The sequence below is a fragment of the Calonectris borealis genome, chromosome W (genome assembly GCF_964195595.1).
Source record: "Calonectris borealis chromosome W, bCalBor7.hap1.2, whole genome shotgun sequence".
NCBI classification, from domain to species: Eukaryota; Metazoa; Chordata; class Aves; order Procellariiformes; family Procellariidae; genus Calonectris; species Calonectris borealis.
Window position 1 is genome coordinate 47,120,351 of NC_134351.1, and position 20,222 is coordinate 47,140,572.

Here is a 20,222-nt window from a genome sequence, read left to right on the forward strand (position 1 = left end):
GTGGAGAATAGGACATATCCTCTTTGAGTTGCTGGACCTCCCGGGACAGTTTCTCCACAGCCGAGACAAGGGAGGAGGAGATAGTTTCTTCGAAATCCCGAAGTCTGCTAACCACCTCATCCACCGTTGGTGCTTCTTCCTCTTTCCAGCACAGTACTGCCAACGAACTGGCATACGATGCTGGTGTGCTCCGTACCAACTTCCGCCACATGAGTCGGGTGCACTGGACGTCATCTGGATCTTTGGGTGTTCGGGCGTCGTCCAGGTCACTATAAACCACCTCCAGCACGCCTAGTTCTCTCAGGTACTGGATACCTCTCTCCATAGTGGTCCATTTGCTTCGGTGATATATAACATCTTCCTTGAAGGGATACCTTTCCTTCACGCCTGACGGGAGTCGCCTCCAGAGGCTGAGGACCTGTGTCCCTTTTCCGATTGCTTTGTCAATGCCCCCTTCCCTAGCAAGGGATCCCAGCTGTTTGGCCTCCTTCCCCTCTAATTCCAGGCTACTGGCCCCATTATCCCATCATCGGAGCAGCCAGGTAACAATATGCTCGCCTGGACGACGGCCGAAATCTTTCCGCATATCTCGCAACTCATTCAGGGATAAGGATCGGGTGGTTTCCATCTCATTTATGAGTTCTTCCTCTTCCTCCTCCCCTCCTCGTGATGTCCCTGCTTTTCCATCATCCTTTTCTACACGACCTGACTTCCGCTTCAAAGATTTCTTCTTCTGTACAGGGGCGACGGATACCAGCGACGGTTGGTCCTCTGGTTCAGCTGTAGTACCCGTCGCGAGGGTTTGGGTAGCTGCAGTGCCTGTCGCGGGGGTTGGAGTATTTGTAGTGACTGTTGCCGGGGTTTGAGTGGCTGCAGTGCTTGTCGCACTGGTTGGAGTAACTGCAGTGACTGTTGGCGGAGTTTGAGTAGCTGCAGTGCCTGTTGCGGGGGTTGGAGTAACTGTAGTGACTGTTGCCTGGGTCTGAGTAGCCATAGTGGTTGTTGTGGGGGTTGAAGCAGCTACAGTGCCTGTCGTGGGGGTTTGAGTAGTCACTGTATCTGTTGCTGGGGTTGATCTCTGGACAGTATTCCTGAATAGTTGTTTAACTCTAAACAAGGCCTGAACCACATTCAGGAGACATAGCAATATGATCATGCTTGTTTGAACATCCCAAGGATATTCAAAATTCTCAGGGAATATTGTGGACGTCTTCATGAAGAGGATAGAAGAAAAAGGAGTTTCTGAAGATATGGAGGGGAAGGTGAACAAGTGGGAGAAAGTGTCCCATCCTGTCTCCCCACTAAATTCATCCTCTGAGGTGAAGACGTAAGAAGTGTAATTATTAATAGTTTCCAAAAGATAGCTTCAGAAGAACAGGAATGATGGCAGTGCTGAGTACAGGCTCGTGACCAATAATTTTATCATAACATAAAGCCAGGTCACACAGTATAGCAAAGCAATGACCTTAATCCATTTCCCAGAGATGACCAACCCCACATACAAACTGATAATCAGCAGTATAGACAGCCAGTAAGGTGCTACATACCAAAACTGCAAGAACAGATCCAAAAACTCTGAGAGCAAATAAATCAACATTGTGAACACCGAGTACTAAACTGATATAATGAATGCTTATAACAAATTTGTTTTAACCCGTTCGGGTCAGATGTGTCATTATCTCAACCCTTCGAGCCCCACGTTGGGCGCCAAAAATGACTGTCGTGGTTTAACCTGGCAGCAGCCAAATACCACGCAGCCGCTCACTCACTCCCCCCACCCCCAGCGGGACGGGGAGAGAATCGGAAGGGTAAGAGTGAGAAAAACTCGTGGGTTGAGATAAAGACAGTTTAATAGAACAGGAAAAAAAAAGGGAAAATAATAATGATAATGATAAAATATACAAAATGAGTGATGCACAATGCAATTGCTCACCACCCGCGCTGACCGATAACCAAGTAGCGATCGGTACTTCCTGGATCACGCCTACCCTTCATATACCGAGCATGACGTCACATGGTATGGAATACCCCATTAGCCAGCTGGGCTGGCTGTCCTGATTATGTTCCCTCCCATCTTGTGTACCTAGCTCAGTCAGTAGGCACGGGAGCTGTCCTTGGACTAGGAGGGCACTTAGCAACAACTGAAAACATCAGTGTGTTATCAACATTCTCCTCGTACTAAATCCAAAACACAGCACTAGGAAGAAATTTAACCCTATCCCAGCCGAAACCAGGACATAAGCACCATTATTTTATAACCTTCTGGCAGGGTACAAGCAAAATATAGCTGTTTCCCTCAGAGATATAACACTAAAATGTTAGCAGAAACTGTGCGGACTTGCACAGCAAGCAGACTTAGTCCTGAGTAGTAGTGCCATGGAGAGGAGGGGAGTCTTAATCGCTTTCCAAGTTTAGGTCTGACAAGAGCAGTTGGAACAGTTTTCAGAGGTGGTGTGGAAGGGTAACTTTATAAAGCAAATGATCTCATTACTTATCTCCCTGTTCCCTAACCAGGATAATTAATAGCCAAATGTTCCCTAAGATTTGTTTTATTTCTTGCCAAGCTAGTTGACAGACACTGCTGAGATTTGAATTCACAGTGAGTGAGAGCAGATGGCTACCTTTGCTAACATATTACTGCATGAAGGCCTACAAACCATCCAGCTTTGTCTTAAAAAAGTTCAACATATGAGTTATGAAGTGAACATAATAGAAGAAATCCATGACACCTTGTCCTGGTTCCGGCTGGGACAGAGTCCTTTTTGGCGCCCAACGTGGGGCATGAAGGGTTGAGATAACAACAGATTAACTAGAGCGTATTAAAGAATTTATATCTGTTAACACTTGCTGGTCACAATATTGATTCATCTGTTCTCGTTATTAATTTATCTAATCTGCACCATGCTCTTGTTTTTGAAGTACATGTGAAAGATTGGTGTTGGGTTTTGCAGTCTGCTGTGCTCTGCAGTGATTAATGATGTTTTGCCTGGGAGATTTGTTACTAAAACGCTGGCATTGGGGGTTATTTGGTATTTGGGTTCTGTAATGAAGCCGTGACTGTACTTCGTGTACCACCTCATGGAGACCATTAGCAATTATACCTCTTACTCTAGAGATATTTTTTATGGAGGAAATAGAGAATGGCACCCTCACTACCTTCCTCTGTGATGTCGTCTCCTTCGTTAAAATAACTTGTCAGTACCTTGAACATCCCTGGGTAGTTAAGATACATCTATTGGTACTCCTTGGGAATATTGTTTCAGTTTTGTCCAAGGCTATTAAGGAATTCAAGAATGTCATCCAGAGATCTGCCCCAAGGCTGGACAGTTATGAGTGGCAGGGCGTGTGGGATAGCATGGGCAAATGCCTAGGACGGTGGGCACCCCCAGTGTTCTGGAACTTCACCCCTGAGCAAGTGCAGAACCCTGAAAAATTAGTAGAATATTTGGAAGAAGTATGCTGTCACCCTGGCCATTCTAGGGAGACGCAAATCACTACAATGTGCTGGGGCCTGGCCCACGCCTACCGAGCATTGTTTAACACCAGTCAGAACCCTCAAGGGGAAGAAAAGGTCTCTGCAGCTGATGACAAAGCAACAGGCCCTGTGGCTACCCCACCCCCCATGGCAGGCACTGCGGCTACCCCAACCCCGGCGGCAGGCATAGCGGCTACTCCGCCCCCTGCGACATAGAACCAACCCATGCCAGTATCAGTCACCTCTATACAAAAAAGAAAATGCACAAGAAAATCACCTCATTTAGTAAGGGATGAAAATGAACCAGGACCATCAGGAGAACAGGAGGAGGAAGAGGCAGAACCCATAAATGAGATGGTAACCACCCGATCCCTATCCCTGGGTGAGCTGCGAGATATGCGAAAAGACTTCAGCTGTCGTCCAGGCGAGCACATTGTCACCTGGCTGCTCCGATGCTGGGATAATGGGGCCAGTAGCCTGGAATTAGAGGGGAAGGAAGCCAAGCAGCTGGGATCCCTTTCTAGGGAAGGGGGCATTGACAAAGCAATTGAACAAGGGGCACAAGTCCTCAGCCTCTGGAGGCGACTCCCGTCAGGCGTGAAGGAAAGGTATCCCTTCAAGGAAGATGTTATATGCCACCCAGGCAAGTGGACCACCAAGGAGAGAGGTGTCCAGTACCTGAGGGAATTAGCTGTGCTGGAAGTGATTTATGATGACCTGAACAACGAGCAGTTATCCAAAGACCCAGATGAAGTCAAATGCACCCAACCCATGTGGCGGAAGTTGGTACGGAGCGCACCAGCGTCACATGCAAACTCATTGGCAATAATGACCTGAAAAGATGGAGAGGAACAAACGGTGGATGAATTGGCTGGCCAACTCCAGCAATACGAAGAAAGTCTCTCTTCCTCCCTACGGGCCTGTGTCTCTGCTGTGGAGAAACTGTCTCGGGAGGTCCAGCAACTCAAAGAGGATATGTCCTGCTCCCCACCTGCACGGGCCAGTGTCTCAGCCATTAGGAGTAAACGTCCCTCTGCTCAAGAGAGGAGACATCGTGGGTACACACCCCGGGGCACCCTGTGGTTTTACCTGCGTGACCACGGAGAGGACATGAGGAAGTGGGATGGAAAAAATCTACCTCGACCCTAGAGGCACAGGTACGTGAGCTGCAAGGAAGAACAACCACAAAAGGGCGTTCTTCCAGGAAAAATGCTGCTCCAGTCTCCAGTGAGCAGTTCCCCAGACAGAGCAGAAGGGCTGATTCCACTTCCGACCTTAACAAAGGGACTTCTGATTCATACTTACAAGAAGTGCATAGTGAATATGATGACCAGGACTAGAGGGGCCCTGCCTCCAGCCAGGTGGAGGAAAGGGACTGTGTGGATTCGATGGCCTGGCACATCAGACCCACAGGAGTATAAGGCTCTCGTAGACACCGGTGCACAGTGCACCCTGATGCCATCAAGCTATAAAGGGGCAGAACCCATCTGTATTTCTGGAGTGACAGGGGGATCCCAAGAGTTAACTGTATTGGAGGCCGAAGTGAGCCTAACCGGGAATGAGTGGCAGAAGCACCCCATTGTGACTGGCCCAGAGGCTCCGTGCATCCTTGGCATAGACTACCTCAGGAGAGGGTATTTCAAGGACCCAAAAGGGTACCGGTGGGCTTTTGGTATAGCTGCCCTGGAGATGGAGGAAATTAAACAGCTGTCTACCTTGCCCGGTCTCTCGGAACCCTTCTGTTGTGGGGTTGCTGACAGTTGAAGAACAGCAGGTACCAATCGCTACCACAACAGGGCACCAGCGGGAATACCGCACCAACCAAGATTCCCTGATTCCCATCCATAAGCTGATTTGTCGACTGGAGAGCCAAGGAGTGATCAGCAAGACTCGCTCACCCTTTAACAGTCCCATATGGCCAGTGCAAAAGTCCAATGGAGAGTGGAGACTAACAGTAGACTACTGTGGCCTGAACAAAGTCACGCCACCACTGAGTGCTGCCATGCCGGACATGCTAGAACTCCAATACGAACTGGAGTCAAAGGCAGCCAAGTGGTACGCCACAATGGATATCGCTAATGCGTTCTTCCCAATCCCTTTGGTGGCAGAGTGCAGGCCACAGTTTGCTTTCACTTGGAGGGGCGTCCAGTACACCTGGAACCGACTGCCCCAGGGGTGGAAACACAGCCCTACCATTTGCCATGGGCTGATCCACACCGCACTGGAACAGGGTGAGGCTCCAGAACACCTGCAATACATTGATGACATCATCGTGTGGGGCAGCACAGCAGAAGAAGTTTTTGAGAAAGGGAAGAAAATAATTCAAATCCTTCTGAAATCTGGTTTTGCTATAAAACAAAGTAAGGTCAAGGGACCTGCACAGGAGATCCAGTTTTTAGGAATAAAATGGCAAGATGGACGTCGTCAGATCCCAATGGATGTGATCAACAAAATAACAGCCATGTCCCCACCAACTAGCAAAAAGGAAACACAAGCTTTCTTAGGCGTTGTGGGCTTTTGGAGAATGCATATTCCAAATTACAGTCAGATCGTAAGCCCTCTCTATCAAGTGACCAGGAAGAAGAACGACTTCAAATGGGGCCCTGAGCAACGACAAGCCTTTGAACAAATTAAACAGGAGATAGTTCAGGCAGTAGCCCTTGGGCCAGTCCGGGCAGGACAAGATGTAAGGAATGTGCTCTACACCGCAGCCGGGGAGAATGGCCCTACCTGGAGCCTCTGGCAGAAAGCACCAGGGGAGACTCGAGGTCGACCCTTAGGGTTCTGGAGTCGGGGATACAGAGGATCGGAGGCCCGCTACACTCCAACTGAGAAGGAGATATTGGCAGCATATGAAGGGGTTCAAGCTGCTTCGGAAGTGGTTGGTATTGAAGCACAGCTCCTCTTGGCACCCCGACTGCGGGTGCTGGGCTTGATGTTCAAAGGGAGGGTCCCCTCTACACATCATGCAACCGATGCTACGTGGAGTAAGTGGGTCGCACTGATCACACAACAGGCCCGAATAGGAAACCCCAGTCGCCCAGGAATCTTGGAGGTGATCACGAACTGGCCAGAAGGCAAAGATTTTGGCATATCCCCAGAGGAGGAGGTGACGCGTGCTGAAGAGGCCCCACTGTATAAGAAACTACCAGAAAACGAGAAGCAATATGCCCTGTTCACTCATGGGTCCTGTCGCCTTGTGGGAAAGCATCGGAGGTGGAAAGCTGCTGTATGGAGTCCTATACGACAAGTCGCAGAAACTGCTGAAGGAGAAGGTGAGTCGAGCCAGTTTGCAGAGGTGAAAGCCATCCAGCTGGCCTTGGACATTGCTGAACGAGAAAAATGGCCAGTACTTTATCTCTATACTGACTCATGGATGGTGGCAAATGCCCTGTGGGGGTGGTTGCAGCAGTGGAAGCAGAACAACTGGCAGCGCAGAGGTAAACCCATCTGGGCTGCCGCATTGTGGCAAGATATTGCTGCCCGGCTAGAGAACCTTGTTGTAAAAGTACGTCACGTGGATGCTCACGTACCCAAGAGTCAGGCCACTGTGGAACATCAAAATAACCAGCAGGTGGACCAGGCTGCTAAGATTGAAGTGGCTCAGGTAGATCTGGACTGGCAACATAAGGGTGAATTATTTATAGCTCGGTGGGCCAATGACACTTCAGGCCACCAAGGGAGAGATGCAACATATAGATGGGCTCGTGATCGAGGGGTGGACTTGACCATGGATGCTATTGCACAGGTTATCCATGAATGTGAAACGTGTGCTGCAATCAAGCAAGCCAAGCGAGTAAAGCCTCTTTGGTATGGAGGACGATGGTTGAAATATAAATATGGGGAGGCCTGGCAGATTGATTATATCACACTCCCACAAACCTGCCACGGCAAGCGCTATGTGCTCACCATGGTGGAAGTAACCACAGGATGGCTGGAAACATATCCTGTGCCCCATGCCACTGCCAGGAACACCATCCTGGGCCTTGAAAAGCAAGTCCTATGGCGACATGGCACCCCAGAAAGAATTGAGTCAGACAACGGGACTCATTTCTGAAACACCCTCATAGACACCTGGGCCAAAGAGCATGGCATTGAGTGGGTCTATCACATCCCCTACCATGCACCAGCCTCTGGGAAAATCGAACGATACAATGGACTGCTAAAGACAACACTGAGGAGAATGGGTGGTGGGACATTCAAGCATTGGGACACACATTTAGCAAAGGCCACTTGGTTAGTCAACACTAGGGGATCTGTCACTCGAGCTGGCCCTGCCCAATCCAAACTCTTATGTACTGTAGATGGAGATAAAGTCCCTGTCGTGCACATGAGAAATATGCTGGGGAAGAGAGTGTGGGTTACTCCTGCCTCTGGCAAGGGAAAACCCATCCGTGGGATTGCTTTTGCTCAAGGACCTGGGTGCACTTGGTGGGTGATGCGAAAGGATGGGGAGGTCCGGTGTGTACCTCAAGGGGATTTGATTTTGGGTGAAAATAGCCAATGAACTGAATTGTATGATGTTAATTGCTATATAATACTGTATGTCATCACTTCTGTGGTTGCTATATGTCATATCAATAGTATTGCAGTAAGAATCACCCAGATTAATGAAGAATGAACTCTGATGAAACTGAGCAAGGTGCAACAATGATAGAACCGGACGAGCGCAGTGATAATGGAATCAGAACCGGCCTCATCATTCAACAGTCGAACACCACACACCATCTCTCCTGCCCTGACAGACTGTTATGACAGATGGAACCCAAAGTTGTGGACTAAATGAACTCAACGGACATTTTAGAGGGATGGCCCATGGACTAAGGGAATGATATCTCTTTGTGTGTATATATCAAAAGGCAGGAAAAGTGGTGATGATTAATTGGAATGTATTGGAAAATGTGAGACCTGGGCATGATGTAGATGGTATAGAATAAGGGGTGGATACTGTCCTGGTTCCGGCTGGGACAGAGTTAACTTTCTTCCCTGTAGCTGGTGGGGGGTGCTGTGTTTTGGGTTTGGTATGACAGGAACGTTGATGGCCCATTGATGCTTTGGTTGTTGCTGCGTGGTGCTTGCACCAGGGACTTTTTTTTTCGGCCTCCCATGCCCTGCCACGTGCAGGGGAAGCTGTGGAGGGGGGACCATAGCCGGGGTGGTTGACCCAGCTGGCCAATTGCGTGTTATATTCCATGTGACATCATGCTCAGTATAAAAACCAGGGATGTGGGGGGGCTCTCCCCCCGTTCGCGACACACGGTCAGCGATCGGTGAGCAGTTGCATTGTGCATTGCCTGCTTTGTATATTCTGCTGTTGTTGTCATTATCATTGTTATTATTACTGTTCTACTTCGTTTTATTTCAATTATTAAACTGTTTTTATCTCAAACTGGGAGCTTTCCTACTTGTGCCCTCCCGATTCTCTCTCCCCTCCTACCGGATGTGGGGGATGAGTGAGCAGCTTCGTGGTGTTTAGTTGCTGGCTGGGGTTAAAACACGACACACCTATATTGGGAATCACATTACAGCACTGCTTAAAGCACTAGAAGTGCTGAAGCAGTTATTGTATATTTGTGCCAATTTTCAAATCTTATTATAGGCAAGAAAGCATAGCATGGCAAATGATTTGTCTTTTCTTGGTTATTACTTCTTCTCATTTCAATTTATTGAACTAATTAAACTTAAAGAGAGATTTCCAATATATATAGCTTTTACTGGACTTCTAGCAAACATATTAACATATTACAGTTCGTACTAATCAGATGGTTAGTTGTTTATATGGGACTTTTTACATTAAAAAAAGAAATATTCCTTTTCTAAACTTCTAAACCTGCAAGTAGATTATGAAACTACTATACTCTAATTAAAAAAAAAAAAGGCGGGGGGTGGGAAGAAAGAGAAGCATTGTTTCAGGAAAAGAAAAGTCATCAAAAGATAATACATTGGGGTGGGTTGACCTTGGCTGGCCATCAGGTGCCCACCAAGACCACTCTATCACTCCCCCTCCATCAATGGGACAGGGGGAGAAAAATACGATGAAAAACTCATGGGTTGAGATAAGGACAGGGAGATCACTTACCAATTACCGTCATGGGCAAAACAGACTCTACTTGGCGAAATTTATTTAATTTATTGCCAATTAATTGTAACAGAGTAGGATAGTGAGAAATGAAACAAAACTAAAAACACCTTCCCCCCATCCCTCCCTTCTTCCCAGGCTCAACTTCACTCCTAATTTTTCTACCTTCTACCCCCTGAGTGGCGCAGGGGGGATGGGAAATGGGGGTTGCGGTCAGTTCATAACGCATTGTCTCTGCCGCTCCTTCCTCCTCACGCTCTTCCCCTGCTCCAGCATGGGGTCCCTCCCATGGGAGACAGTCCTTCACAAACTGCTCCAGTGTACGTCCTTCCCACAGGCTGCAGTTCTTCATGAACAGGTCCTGCCAGAAAACCTGCTCTGACATGGGTTCCTCTTCACAGGCTGCAGGGCATATCCATCTGCTCCAGTGTGGGGTCCTCCATGGGCTGCAGGGTGGATATCTGCTCCACCGTTGTCCTCCATGGGCTGCAGGGAGACAACCTGCGTCACCATGGTCTTCACCACGGGCTGCAGGGGAATCTCTGCTCCGGCACCTGGAGCACCTCCTTCCCCTCCTTCTTCACTGACCTTGGTGTCTGCAGAGTTGTTCCTCTCACATTTTTTCCTCAGTCCTCTGTCTCACAGCTGCTGCACAGCGTTTTTTACCCTTTTCTTAAAGATGTTATCACGGAGGCACCACCAGTGTCACTGCTTGGCTCAGCTTTGGCCAGCAGCAGGTCCATCTTGGAGCCTACTGGAACTGACTCTGTCTGACATGGGGGCAGCTTCTGGTGTCTTCTCACAAAAGCCACCCCTACAGCCCTCTTGCTACCAAAACCTTGCCACGTAAACCCAATACATACATACATATCCAGCACAGCAAATAAGCTCTGTTATTTGAGAGGATAAATTGCAAGTCAAACTTGCCTGGAATTGTTGATGAGAAATGCCTCATAACTGAGGGTAAGGATTCTTACAATGTGTAGGAGCTCCAAATGATGGTACAGTATCTCTGAAGAAATATCCAGTATTTTATGTAATTATTTGCTATGCAAATAAATATGATGTGAGGTCTTGCATGCCTAAAGTCTTTTGACATTCCTGGCAATATTTTTGAAGAGGGTCAGCTCCAAAGTAGTCTATAACGTGTTGGGTTTTTGGAAGCACTCAGCATATTAGTGCTGTTACTCTTTTGAAAGTTCCCATTGCTTTGGGTGCTGAAGAATGAGAAAAATGAGATATGAAGTGGTTTATAGATTTGTGAGATGGTGGGAGAGTCCTGGCTCTTGCAAAAGCTAGGCTGGCTTACTGGTGAGTGGTACCATCTCGCAGCTTTTCTTCTTTCCCTCTTTTTTGAGGGCAATAGCTAAGTCTGCTGAAGTGCCCTGGATAGCAGCTCTGTGCAGTCGCTGATCCTCTCTTCTGTCCTTTCTTTCCTCTGGTTTGATCTGTTCAGGGCTTTGTTTCCCTCTTGTGCACTTTCATAGAATCATAGAATCATTAAGGTTGGAAAAGACCTCTAAGATCATCGTGTCCAACCGTCAACCCAACACACCATGCCCACTACACCATGTCCCTAAGCGCCTCATCTACACGTCTTTTAAATACCTCCAGGGATGGTGACTCCACCACTTCCCTGGGCAGCCTGTTCCAAGGCCTGACCACTCTTTCAGTGAAGAAATTTCTCCTAATGTCCAATCTAAACCTCCCTTGGCGCAACTTGAGGCCATTTCCTCTCGTCCTATCGCTAGTTACTTGGCAGAAGAGACCAACACCCACCTCGCTACAACCTCCCTTCAGGTAGTTGTAGAGCGCGATGAGGTCTCCCCTCAGCCTCCTCTTCTCCAGGCTAAACAGTCCCAGTTCCCTCAGCCGCTCCTCATAAGACTTGTGCTCCAGACCCTTCACCAGCTTTGTTGCCCTCCTCTGGACACGCTCCAGCACCTCCATGTCCTTCTTGTAGTGAGGGGCCCAAAACTGAACACAGTATTCGAGGTGAGGCCTCACCAGTGCCGAGTACAGGGGCACGATCACCTCCTACTCCTGCTGGCCACACTATTCCTAATACAGGCCAGGATGCCGTTGGCCTTCTTGGCCACCTGAGCACACTGCCAGCTCATGTTCAGCCGGCTGTCAACCAGCACCCCCAGGTCCTTTTCCTCCGGACAGCTTTCCAGCATTGTACTTGAAGATCTAGGTTTTGCTCTGCTGTCTATGAGCTCTCTATGAGAGGGAGGGCTTCAATCTCTTATGTGATACCATGGGGTAATGGGATTTTCATGTTAACTGTAGTAGAGAATAGTGGGAATACCACAATATCAATTAGTCCCTGGAAAATAGAGATTTCATTGCAACTGCTACAACAGAGACAGATTAAATTTCCTGTGTTAAAAAATGGAGGGATTTTTTTTTTTTTGAAGTTAAAACCTGAAGTTAGGATAACTACTATTTGCCCACCTGAAACATTTCCCTCTATAATTAGCTTAATGTATTTCCACATGCTAGAATGTTTCCTTTGGATGTGAAATGAAGGAGGCACAAAAAATTTTATGTAGCAGCTTAAGGATTGTATTTATATATCTCCAACAATGCTGTTTGTACTCCCTTCCTGAACAATAACTGACCACAGTGAATTTTAAGTGAGCAGTGTTTTTGATTGCATTTATACATTTCCCATAGAACTGAGCAGTATCTATTTCTGGCAAACATAAATATCCATGTGGTGTTTTTTTTTGGGTGTGTGTTTTGTTTTTTTTTGCTTGTATCATAGACTTGCCCTCAGCAAACTTAAGCAATTACAACATCACCGTGGTGGAAGGAAAGAGCATCTCATTGTACTGTGATACTACTGGAGGGCCGCCCCCTAATGTATCCTGGGTGCTCACTAATCTTGTTTCAAACCATGAGGTAAGTTTCATATTCAAATACGTGGCAATTCAGAGACAAGACATCTGCCAAAGGATGAAATAAAGCCTTGTCTCTAACTTTAATTAACTTTTTATAAAAAATATGAAATAGTAAATTAATGTTAGGATTACGTTTATTTTCCAATTACTTTCAATCCATGGTGACTGCTGCAGTGCTTTTGGAAAATGGCAAACATTCATTCCTCGAGAAACTGATTTGCACTAATTTTATTATATTTTTAGGCCAAAAGCTTGGTGTGCTGGAACTTTGGTTGCAAATATTAATTACTTTGTGGTTTGTTTCATTTTCCTTTAACAAAACAAAATAACAAGAGAGTCATGAAAGTCAAAGTCAAGGTTTTACTATAGCAAAATTTTCTTATGAAGTATGAAAATGTTTCCTCAACCCATCCAGACAGTGGGAATTTTGTTTCCTGAGATCCTGGTATTCTGTGTACCTGCCTTAGACTGTGTGTGCAGTGGAGATATACTAAGTTCTTTCTGATGGAGATGTTGATAAGGAGAAGCATTTAAGCAGGTCTTCAACATGCAGCTGTTGACCTCCTAAATTGCCATTATTTACACTGTGCACTCTGTTATTTACAATTTTATGGCATCGGCTCCCCTGCATTCATGAGAGCACAGACTGCCTAAAGCTTTCTGGTCTGTACAAAGTGTGTGATGTGTACTTCCAAAACTGTTCCTGCAGCATGGAAGAGACAGGACCTCTGGGGTCTCTTAACCTCTGCACTTTCTTCACTGAGGTCATTACATTAGGCTTATGTAGAATTTGACTAGCCTGTCTTTCAGCTTTCATAAGAGCTTTGCAGAGCTCTAGTTTTATTTTTAAACTTTTCTCTAATGTGTAAAACTACCCAAGTGCATCAGTTATCAACAAGAACAAGAAATTAAAACACTTTCAGGAATTTATGCAGTTGTGTTTTTTTATTTTTCTATTTCTTTTTTTTTTTTTTGTCATGAGCCAAGACAAACGTGGGATACTGTTCAAAAAGTAAGATCACCTCATTTTTTAACCTTCCTGTCTTTCAAATGCCATGTTCAGTTTTCTTCGAGCTTTCCTGAAAAGCTTTTTTATCCTGACATAACTTTGTGCGAGGGGCTTATAATATAGCTGTAGAGCACAGTAGTCTTTTCAGTAGCAGAAGAATGAGTGCCTTTTAAAGCTCATTTGCCATTCACAACTTTCCTTTTCTGCGAGTGTTGGTTTTGGTTTCCTTTTTCTCACTTCCATATCTTTGTTTCTGCCTCCCTTTTCTTAACCTCCTATGCTGCTGCTTCCTGTTTTTCTTTCCTGTTTTACAAGGAGAAATGTTAGCAAAAGTGAAAACCAAACTTCAGTCCTGCAACATTAACCACATGCTCAGCTTTCATGCTGATGTATAAGTTGGTTAATGTCAGTTAGACTTTTCTTGCTATATGTTTCAGCCTGAGCCTGCAATTGAAGCCCTGTGCTTTGACTCCTGCTTTGAGGACTGCTCACCTCCGAGAGTTGCACATGGAGAAATGTTGGCTTTACCACTCCTCCTGCCCCAGCGTCACAGTGAAATCAATGGGACATTTGACTTAAGTGGAGTTAATGTGTCATCTCGATGTTTAAAATTCTGGTCCTGCAATCCTGTATGCAGGAGTGTTCCCACATGTCCCCATTGTCTACCACTGGAAGTCACTGTGGTTTTACAGGTGCAGCATATCATTTGCTTGTGTTCTGTGCAGCATCAAAGCATACGTGTACAATAAGTACCCCAAAAGGTGTTTTTTAAACAATCATCCTAATTGTTGTTTATTTTCTAAATTTGATTTGGTTCCTTTCCTTTTTAATAAAATAATCTTGCATTTCATGAAAAATTCAAGTATGGAAATAGTAATTATTTGGCTGTCATTTTAAGGACCTTGTTTAAGATAACAGAGGCTTTAACAACTAGCTTTGCTAGCTGGTATTATTTTTTTTAAAATATTTGTAATTGCTTTTTGCTTTGTTTTTGTAATTAATTTTTGTAATTTACTTTATGCAGTGTAGCATAGCTGCATATTTAATATAGCACTGAACTTTCTGTAAATCATAATTCTTACCTCAATTAGCCTGTGCTCAAGCACAGTAAAACAGCACTTGGGCAGTAGTTCAGTTAGTAGAAGGGACATACTCTCTTGTGGAAGGTTCCATGATAGCAAGAAGCTTTTAAGAGACAGAGAAGACATGTTGTTGTCAAGGTGCAGTAGAGCTCGAAAGGCAGTAGTAGAAGAGATGTCAAGCTAAGTGTAAATGAAAGAGATAAAAGGAAGAGTAAAGTGAGGACTGAACAGAATATAGGAGGGAATAAAAAGATTAAAAATATTAGAGATAGATAGACCATAGAAATCAATCATGAAACTGAAGAGAGGGATAAGCAAGGGAATGGGTGCAGAAAAAAACATTTGTGTAGAGCGAAAGAGGTGTCAAAAGAAGGGAGAAACAGAAAGTGACATGGTGGAAAAATGAATGAGTTTTTGGGGCTTTGAATCCACTGCTACCGATGGTTACAATTGGTTCTGTAGGTGTTTTGCATCTGTTTGGATAAGACACCTGTCGTGGTTTAACCTGGCAGGCAGCCAAATACCATGCAGCCACTCACTCACTCCCCCCCACCCCCAGCGGGACGGGGAGAGAATCGGAAGGGTAAGGGTGAGAAAAACTCGTGGGTTGAGATAAAGACAGTTTAATAGAACAGAAAAAGGGAAAATAATAATGATAATGATAAAATATACAAAATGAGTGATGCACAATGCAATTGCTCACCACCCGCGCTGACCGATAACCAAGTAGCGATCGGTACTTCCTGGATCACGCCTACCCTTCATATACTGAGCATGACGTCACATGGTATGGAATACCCCATTAGCCAGCTGGGCTGGCTGTCCTGATTATGTTCCCTCCCATCCTGTGTACCTAGCTCAGTCAGTAGGCACGGGAGCTGTCCTTGGACTAGGAGGGCACTTAGCAACAACTGAAAACATCAGTGTGTTATCAACATTCTCCTCATACTAAATCCAAAACACAGCACTAGGAAGAAATTTAACCCTATCCCAGCCGAAACCAGGACAGTATCCACCCCTTATTCCATACCATTTACGTTGTGCTTAGGTCTCACATCTTTTTTAATACATTTCAATTAACCACCACTATCTTTCTTTATATATACACACATATATATATATGCACGCACAGATATCATTCCCTCCGTCTATGGACTATCCCTCTAAAATGTCCATTGAGTTCATTTAGTCCATGACTTTGGGCTCCATTTGTTATAACAGTCTTTCAGGGCCGAAGAGATGGTGTGTGGTGTTGGGCCGTTGCATCCTGAAGCCAGTTCTCATTTCGGTACTGCTGCGCTCGTCCAGTTCTATCATCGTTGCACTTCGCTCGGTTTCATCGGAGTTAGTTCATTCTTCACTAATCTGGGTGATTTTCACTGCTATACCACTGCTATATCATAGAAATAATGACATACAATATCATGTAACAGTTGACATCAAAATTCAGCTCATTGGCTATTTTCACCCAAAATCAAATCCCCTTGAGGTACACACCGGACCTCCCCATCCTTTCGCATCACCCACCAAGTGCACCCAGGTCCTTGAGCAAAAGCAATCCCACGGATGGGTTTTCCCTTGCCAGAGGCAGGAGTAACCCAGACTGTCTTCCCCAGCATATTTCTCATATGCACGACAGGGACTTTATCTCCATCTACAGTACGTAAGAGTCTTGATTGGGCAGGGCCAGCTCGATTGGCAGATACCCTGGTATTGACTAACCAGGTGGCCTTTGCTAAATGTGTGTCCCAGTGTTTGAATGTCCCACCACCCATTGCTCTCAGCGTAGTCTTTAGCAGTCCATTGTATCGTTCGATTTTCCCGGAGGCTGGTGCACGATAGGGGATGTGATAGACCCACTCAATGCCATGCTCTTTGGCCCAGGTGTCTATGAGGGTGTTTCGGAAGTGAGTCCCATTGTCTGACTCAATTCTTTCTGGGGTGCCATGTCGCCACAGGACTTGCTTTTCAAGGCCCAGGATGGTGTTCCGGGCAGTGGCATGGGGCACAGGGTATGTTTCTAGCCATCCGGTGGTTGCTTCCACCATGGTGAGCACATAGCGCTTGCCGTGCCGGGTTTGTGGGAGTGTGATATAATCAATCTGCCAGGCCTCCCCATATTTATATTTCAACCATCGTTCTCCATACCAAAGAGGCTTCACTCGCTTGGCTTGTTTGATTGCAGCGCACGTTTCACATTCGTGGATAACCTGTGCAATAGCGTCCATGGTTAAGTCCACCCCTCGATCACGAGCCCATCTATATGTTGCATCTCTTCCTTGATGGCCTGACGCGTCATGGGCCCACCGAGCTATAAATAATTCACCCTTATGTTGCCAGTCCAAATCCACCTGGGCCACTTCAATCTTAGCAGCCTGGTCCACCTGCTGGTTGTTTTGGTGTCCTTCAGGGGCCCGACTCCTGGGTACGTGAGCATCTACATGACGTACTTTTACAGTCAGGTTCTCTACCCGGGCAGCAATATCTTGCCACAATGCGGCAGCCCAGATGGGTTTACCTCTGCGCTGCCAGTTGTTCTGCTTCCACTGCTGCAGCCACCCCCACAGGGCATTTGCCACCATCCATGAGTCAGTATAGAGATAAAGTACTGGCCTTTTTTCTCGTTCAGCAATGTCCAAGGCCAGCTGGATGGCTTTCACCTCTGCAAACTGGCTCGATTCACCTTCTCCTTCAGCAGTTTCTGCAACTTGTCGTATAGGACTCCATACAGCAGCTTTCCATCTCCGATGTTTTCCCACAAGGCGACAGGACCCATCAGTGAACAGGGCATATTGCTTCTTGTTTTCTGGTAGTTTATTATACAGTAGGGCCTCTTCAGCACGTGTCACCTCCTCCTCTGTGGATATGCCAAAATCTTTGCCTTCTGGCCAGTTCGTGATCACCTCCAAGATTCCTGGGCGACTGGGGTTTCCTATTCGGGCCCGTTGTGTGATCAGTGCGACCCACTTACTCCACGTAGTATCGGTTGCATGATGTGTAGAGGGGACCCTCCCCTTGAACATCCAGCCCAGCACCGGCAGTCGGGGTGCCAGGAGGAGCTGTGCTTCAGTACCAACCACTTCCGAAGCAGCTCGAATCCCTTCATATGCTGCCAATATCTCCTTCTCAGTTGGAGTGTAGCGGGCCTCCGATCCTCTGTATCCCCGACTCCAGAACCCTAAGGGTCGACCTCGAGTCTCCCCTGGTGCTTTCTGCCAGAGGCTCCAGGTAGGGCCATTCTCCCCGGCTGCGGTGTAGAGCACATTCTTTACATCTTGTCCTGCCCGGACTGGCCCAAGTGCTACTGCCTGAACTATCTCCTGTTTAATTTGTTCAAAGGCTTGTCGCTGCTCAGGGCCCCATTTGAAGTCATTCTTCTTCCTGGTCACTTGATAGAGAGGGCTTACGATCTGACTGTAATTTGGAATATGCATTCTCCAAAAACCCACCACGCCTAAGAAAGCTTGTGTTTCCTTTTTGCTAGTTGGTGGGGACATGGCTGTTATTTTGTTGATCACATCCGTTGGGATCTGACGACGTCCATCTTGCCATTTTATTCCTAAAAACTGGATCTCCTGTGCAGGTCCCTTGACCTTACTTTGTTTTATGGCAAAACCAGATTTCAGAAGGATTTGAATTATTTTCTTCCCTTTCTCAAAAACTTCTTCTGCTGTGTTGCCCCATACGATGATGGCATCAATGTACTGCAGGTGTTCTGGAGCCTCACCCTGTTCCAGTGCGGTGTGGATCAGCCCATGGCAAATGGTAGGGCTGTGTTTCCACCCCTGGGGCAGTCGGTTCCAGGTGTACTGGACGCCCCTCCAAGTGAAAGCAAACTGTGGCCTGCACTCTGCCGCCAAAGGGATGGAGAAGGCGGCATTAGCAATGTCAATTGTGGCGTACCACTTGGCTGCCTTTGACTCCAGTTCGTATTGAAGTTCTAGCATGTCCGGCACGGCAGCACTCAGTGGCGGCGTGACTTCGTTCAGGCCACGATAGTCTACTGTTAGTCTCCACTCTCCATTAGACTTTCGCACTGGCCATATGGGACTGTTGAAGGGTGAGCGAGTCTTGCTGATCACTCCTTGGCTCTCCAGTCGACGAATCAGCTCATGGATGGGGATCAGAGAGTCTCGGTTGGTGCGGTATTGTCGCCGGTGCACTGTTGTGGTAGCGATTGGTACTTGTTGTTCTTCAACCCTCAGCAACCCCACAACAGAAGGGTCCTCTGAGAGACCGGGCAAGGTGGACAGCTGTTTAATTTCCTCCGTCTCCAGGGCAGCTATACCAAAAGCCCACCAGTACCCTTTTGGGTCCTTGACATACCCTCTCCTGAGGTAGTCTATGCCAAGGATGCACGGAGCCTCTGGGCCAGTCACAATGGGGTGCTTCTGCCACTCATTCCCGGTTAGGCTCACATCGGCCTCCAATACAGTTAACTCTTGGGATCCCCCTGTCACTCCAGAAATACAGATGGGTTCTGCCCCTTTATAGCTTGATGGCATCAGGGTACACTGTGCACCGGTGTCTACGAGAGCCTTATACTCCTGTGGGTCTGATGTGCCAGGCCATCGAATCCACACAGTCCAGTAAACCCGGTTCTCCCTTTCCTCCACCTGGCTGGAGGCAGGGCCCCTCTAGTTCTGGTCATAGTATCCATCTCTCACTTCTTGCAAACGTGAGTCAAGAATTTCTTCATTGCAATTACAATCCAAAGTAAGATCAGCCCTTCTACTCTGTCTGGGGAACTGTTCACTGGAAACTGGACCGTCGTGAGACAGGGTTTTCCTGACAACTGGAGCAGCATTTTTCCTGGGAGAACCCCCTTGTGTGATTGTTTTTCCTTGCAACTCACGTACACGTGCCTCTAGGATGAAGGTAGGTTTTCCATCCCACTGCCTCATGTCCTCTCCGTGGTCACGCAGGTAAAACCACAGGGTGCCCCGTGGTGTGTACTTTCTATATCCTCTCTCTTGAGCAGAAGAACGCTGACTCTTAATGGCTGAGATACTGGTCCGTACAGGTGGAGAATAGGACATACCCTCTTTGAGTTGCTGGACCTCCCGGGACAGTTTCTCCACAGCCGAGACAAGGGAGGAGGAGATAGTTTCTTCGAAATCCCGAAGTCTGCTAACCACCTCATCCACCGTTGGTGCTTCTTCCTCTTTCCAGCACAGTACTGCCAACGAACTGGCATACGATGCTGGTGCGCTCTGTACCAACTTCCGCCACATGGGTCGGGTGCACTGGACGTCATCTGGATCTTTGGGTGTTCGGGCGTCGTCCAGGTCACTATAAACCACCTCCAGCATGCCTAGTTCTCTCAGGTACTGGATACCTCTCTCCATAGTGGTCCATTTGCCTGGGCGATATATAACATCTTCCTTGAAGGGATACCTTTCCTTCACGCCTGACAGCAGTCGCCTCCAGAGGCTGAGGACCTGTGTCCCTTTTCCGATTGCTTTGTCAATACCCGCTTCCCTAGCAAGGGATCCCAGCTGTTTGGCCTCCTTCCCCTCTAATTCCAGGCTACTGGCCCCATTATCCCATCATCGGAGCAGCCAGGTAACAATATGCTCGCCTGGACGACGGCCGAAACCTTTCCGCATATCTCGCAACTCATTCAGGGATAAGGATCGGGTGGTTTCCATCTCATTTATGAGTTCTTCCT

The 20,222-nt window shown here is 47.0% G+C and overlaps 1 protein-coding gene across 1 annotated transcript in view; it reads left to right on the forward strand.

Moving 5' to 3' along the window:
- Window positions 1-20,222, forward strand: part of LOC142075048 (BDNF/NT-3 growth factors receptor-like) — a 236,140-nt gene that overhangs the window by 43,383 nt on the left and 172,535 nt on the right. The window contains exons 5-6 of the mRNA XM_075136040.1: window positions 9,693-9,766; window positions 12,325-12,461. Coding sequence (XP_074992141.1) covers window positions 9,693-9,766; window positions 12,325-12,461 — 211 coding nt within the window. The remainder of the gene's footprint in view (window positions 1-9,692; window positions 9,767-12,324; window positions 12,462-20,222) is intronic.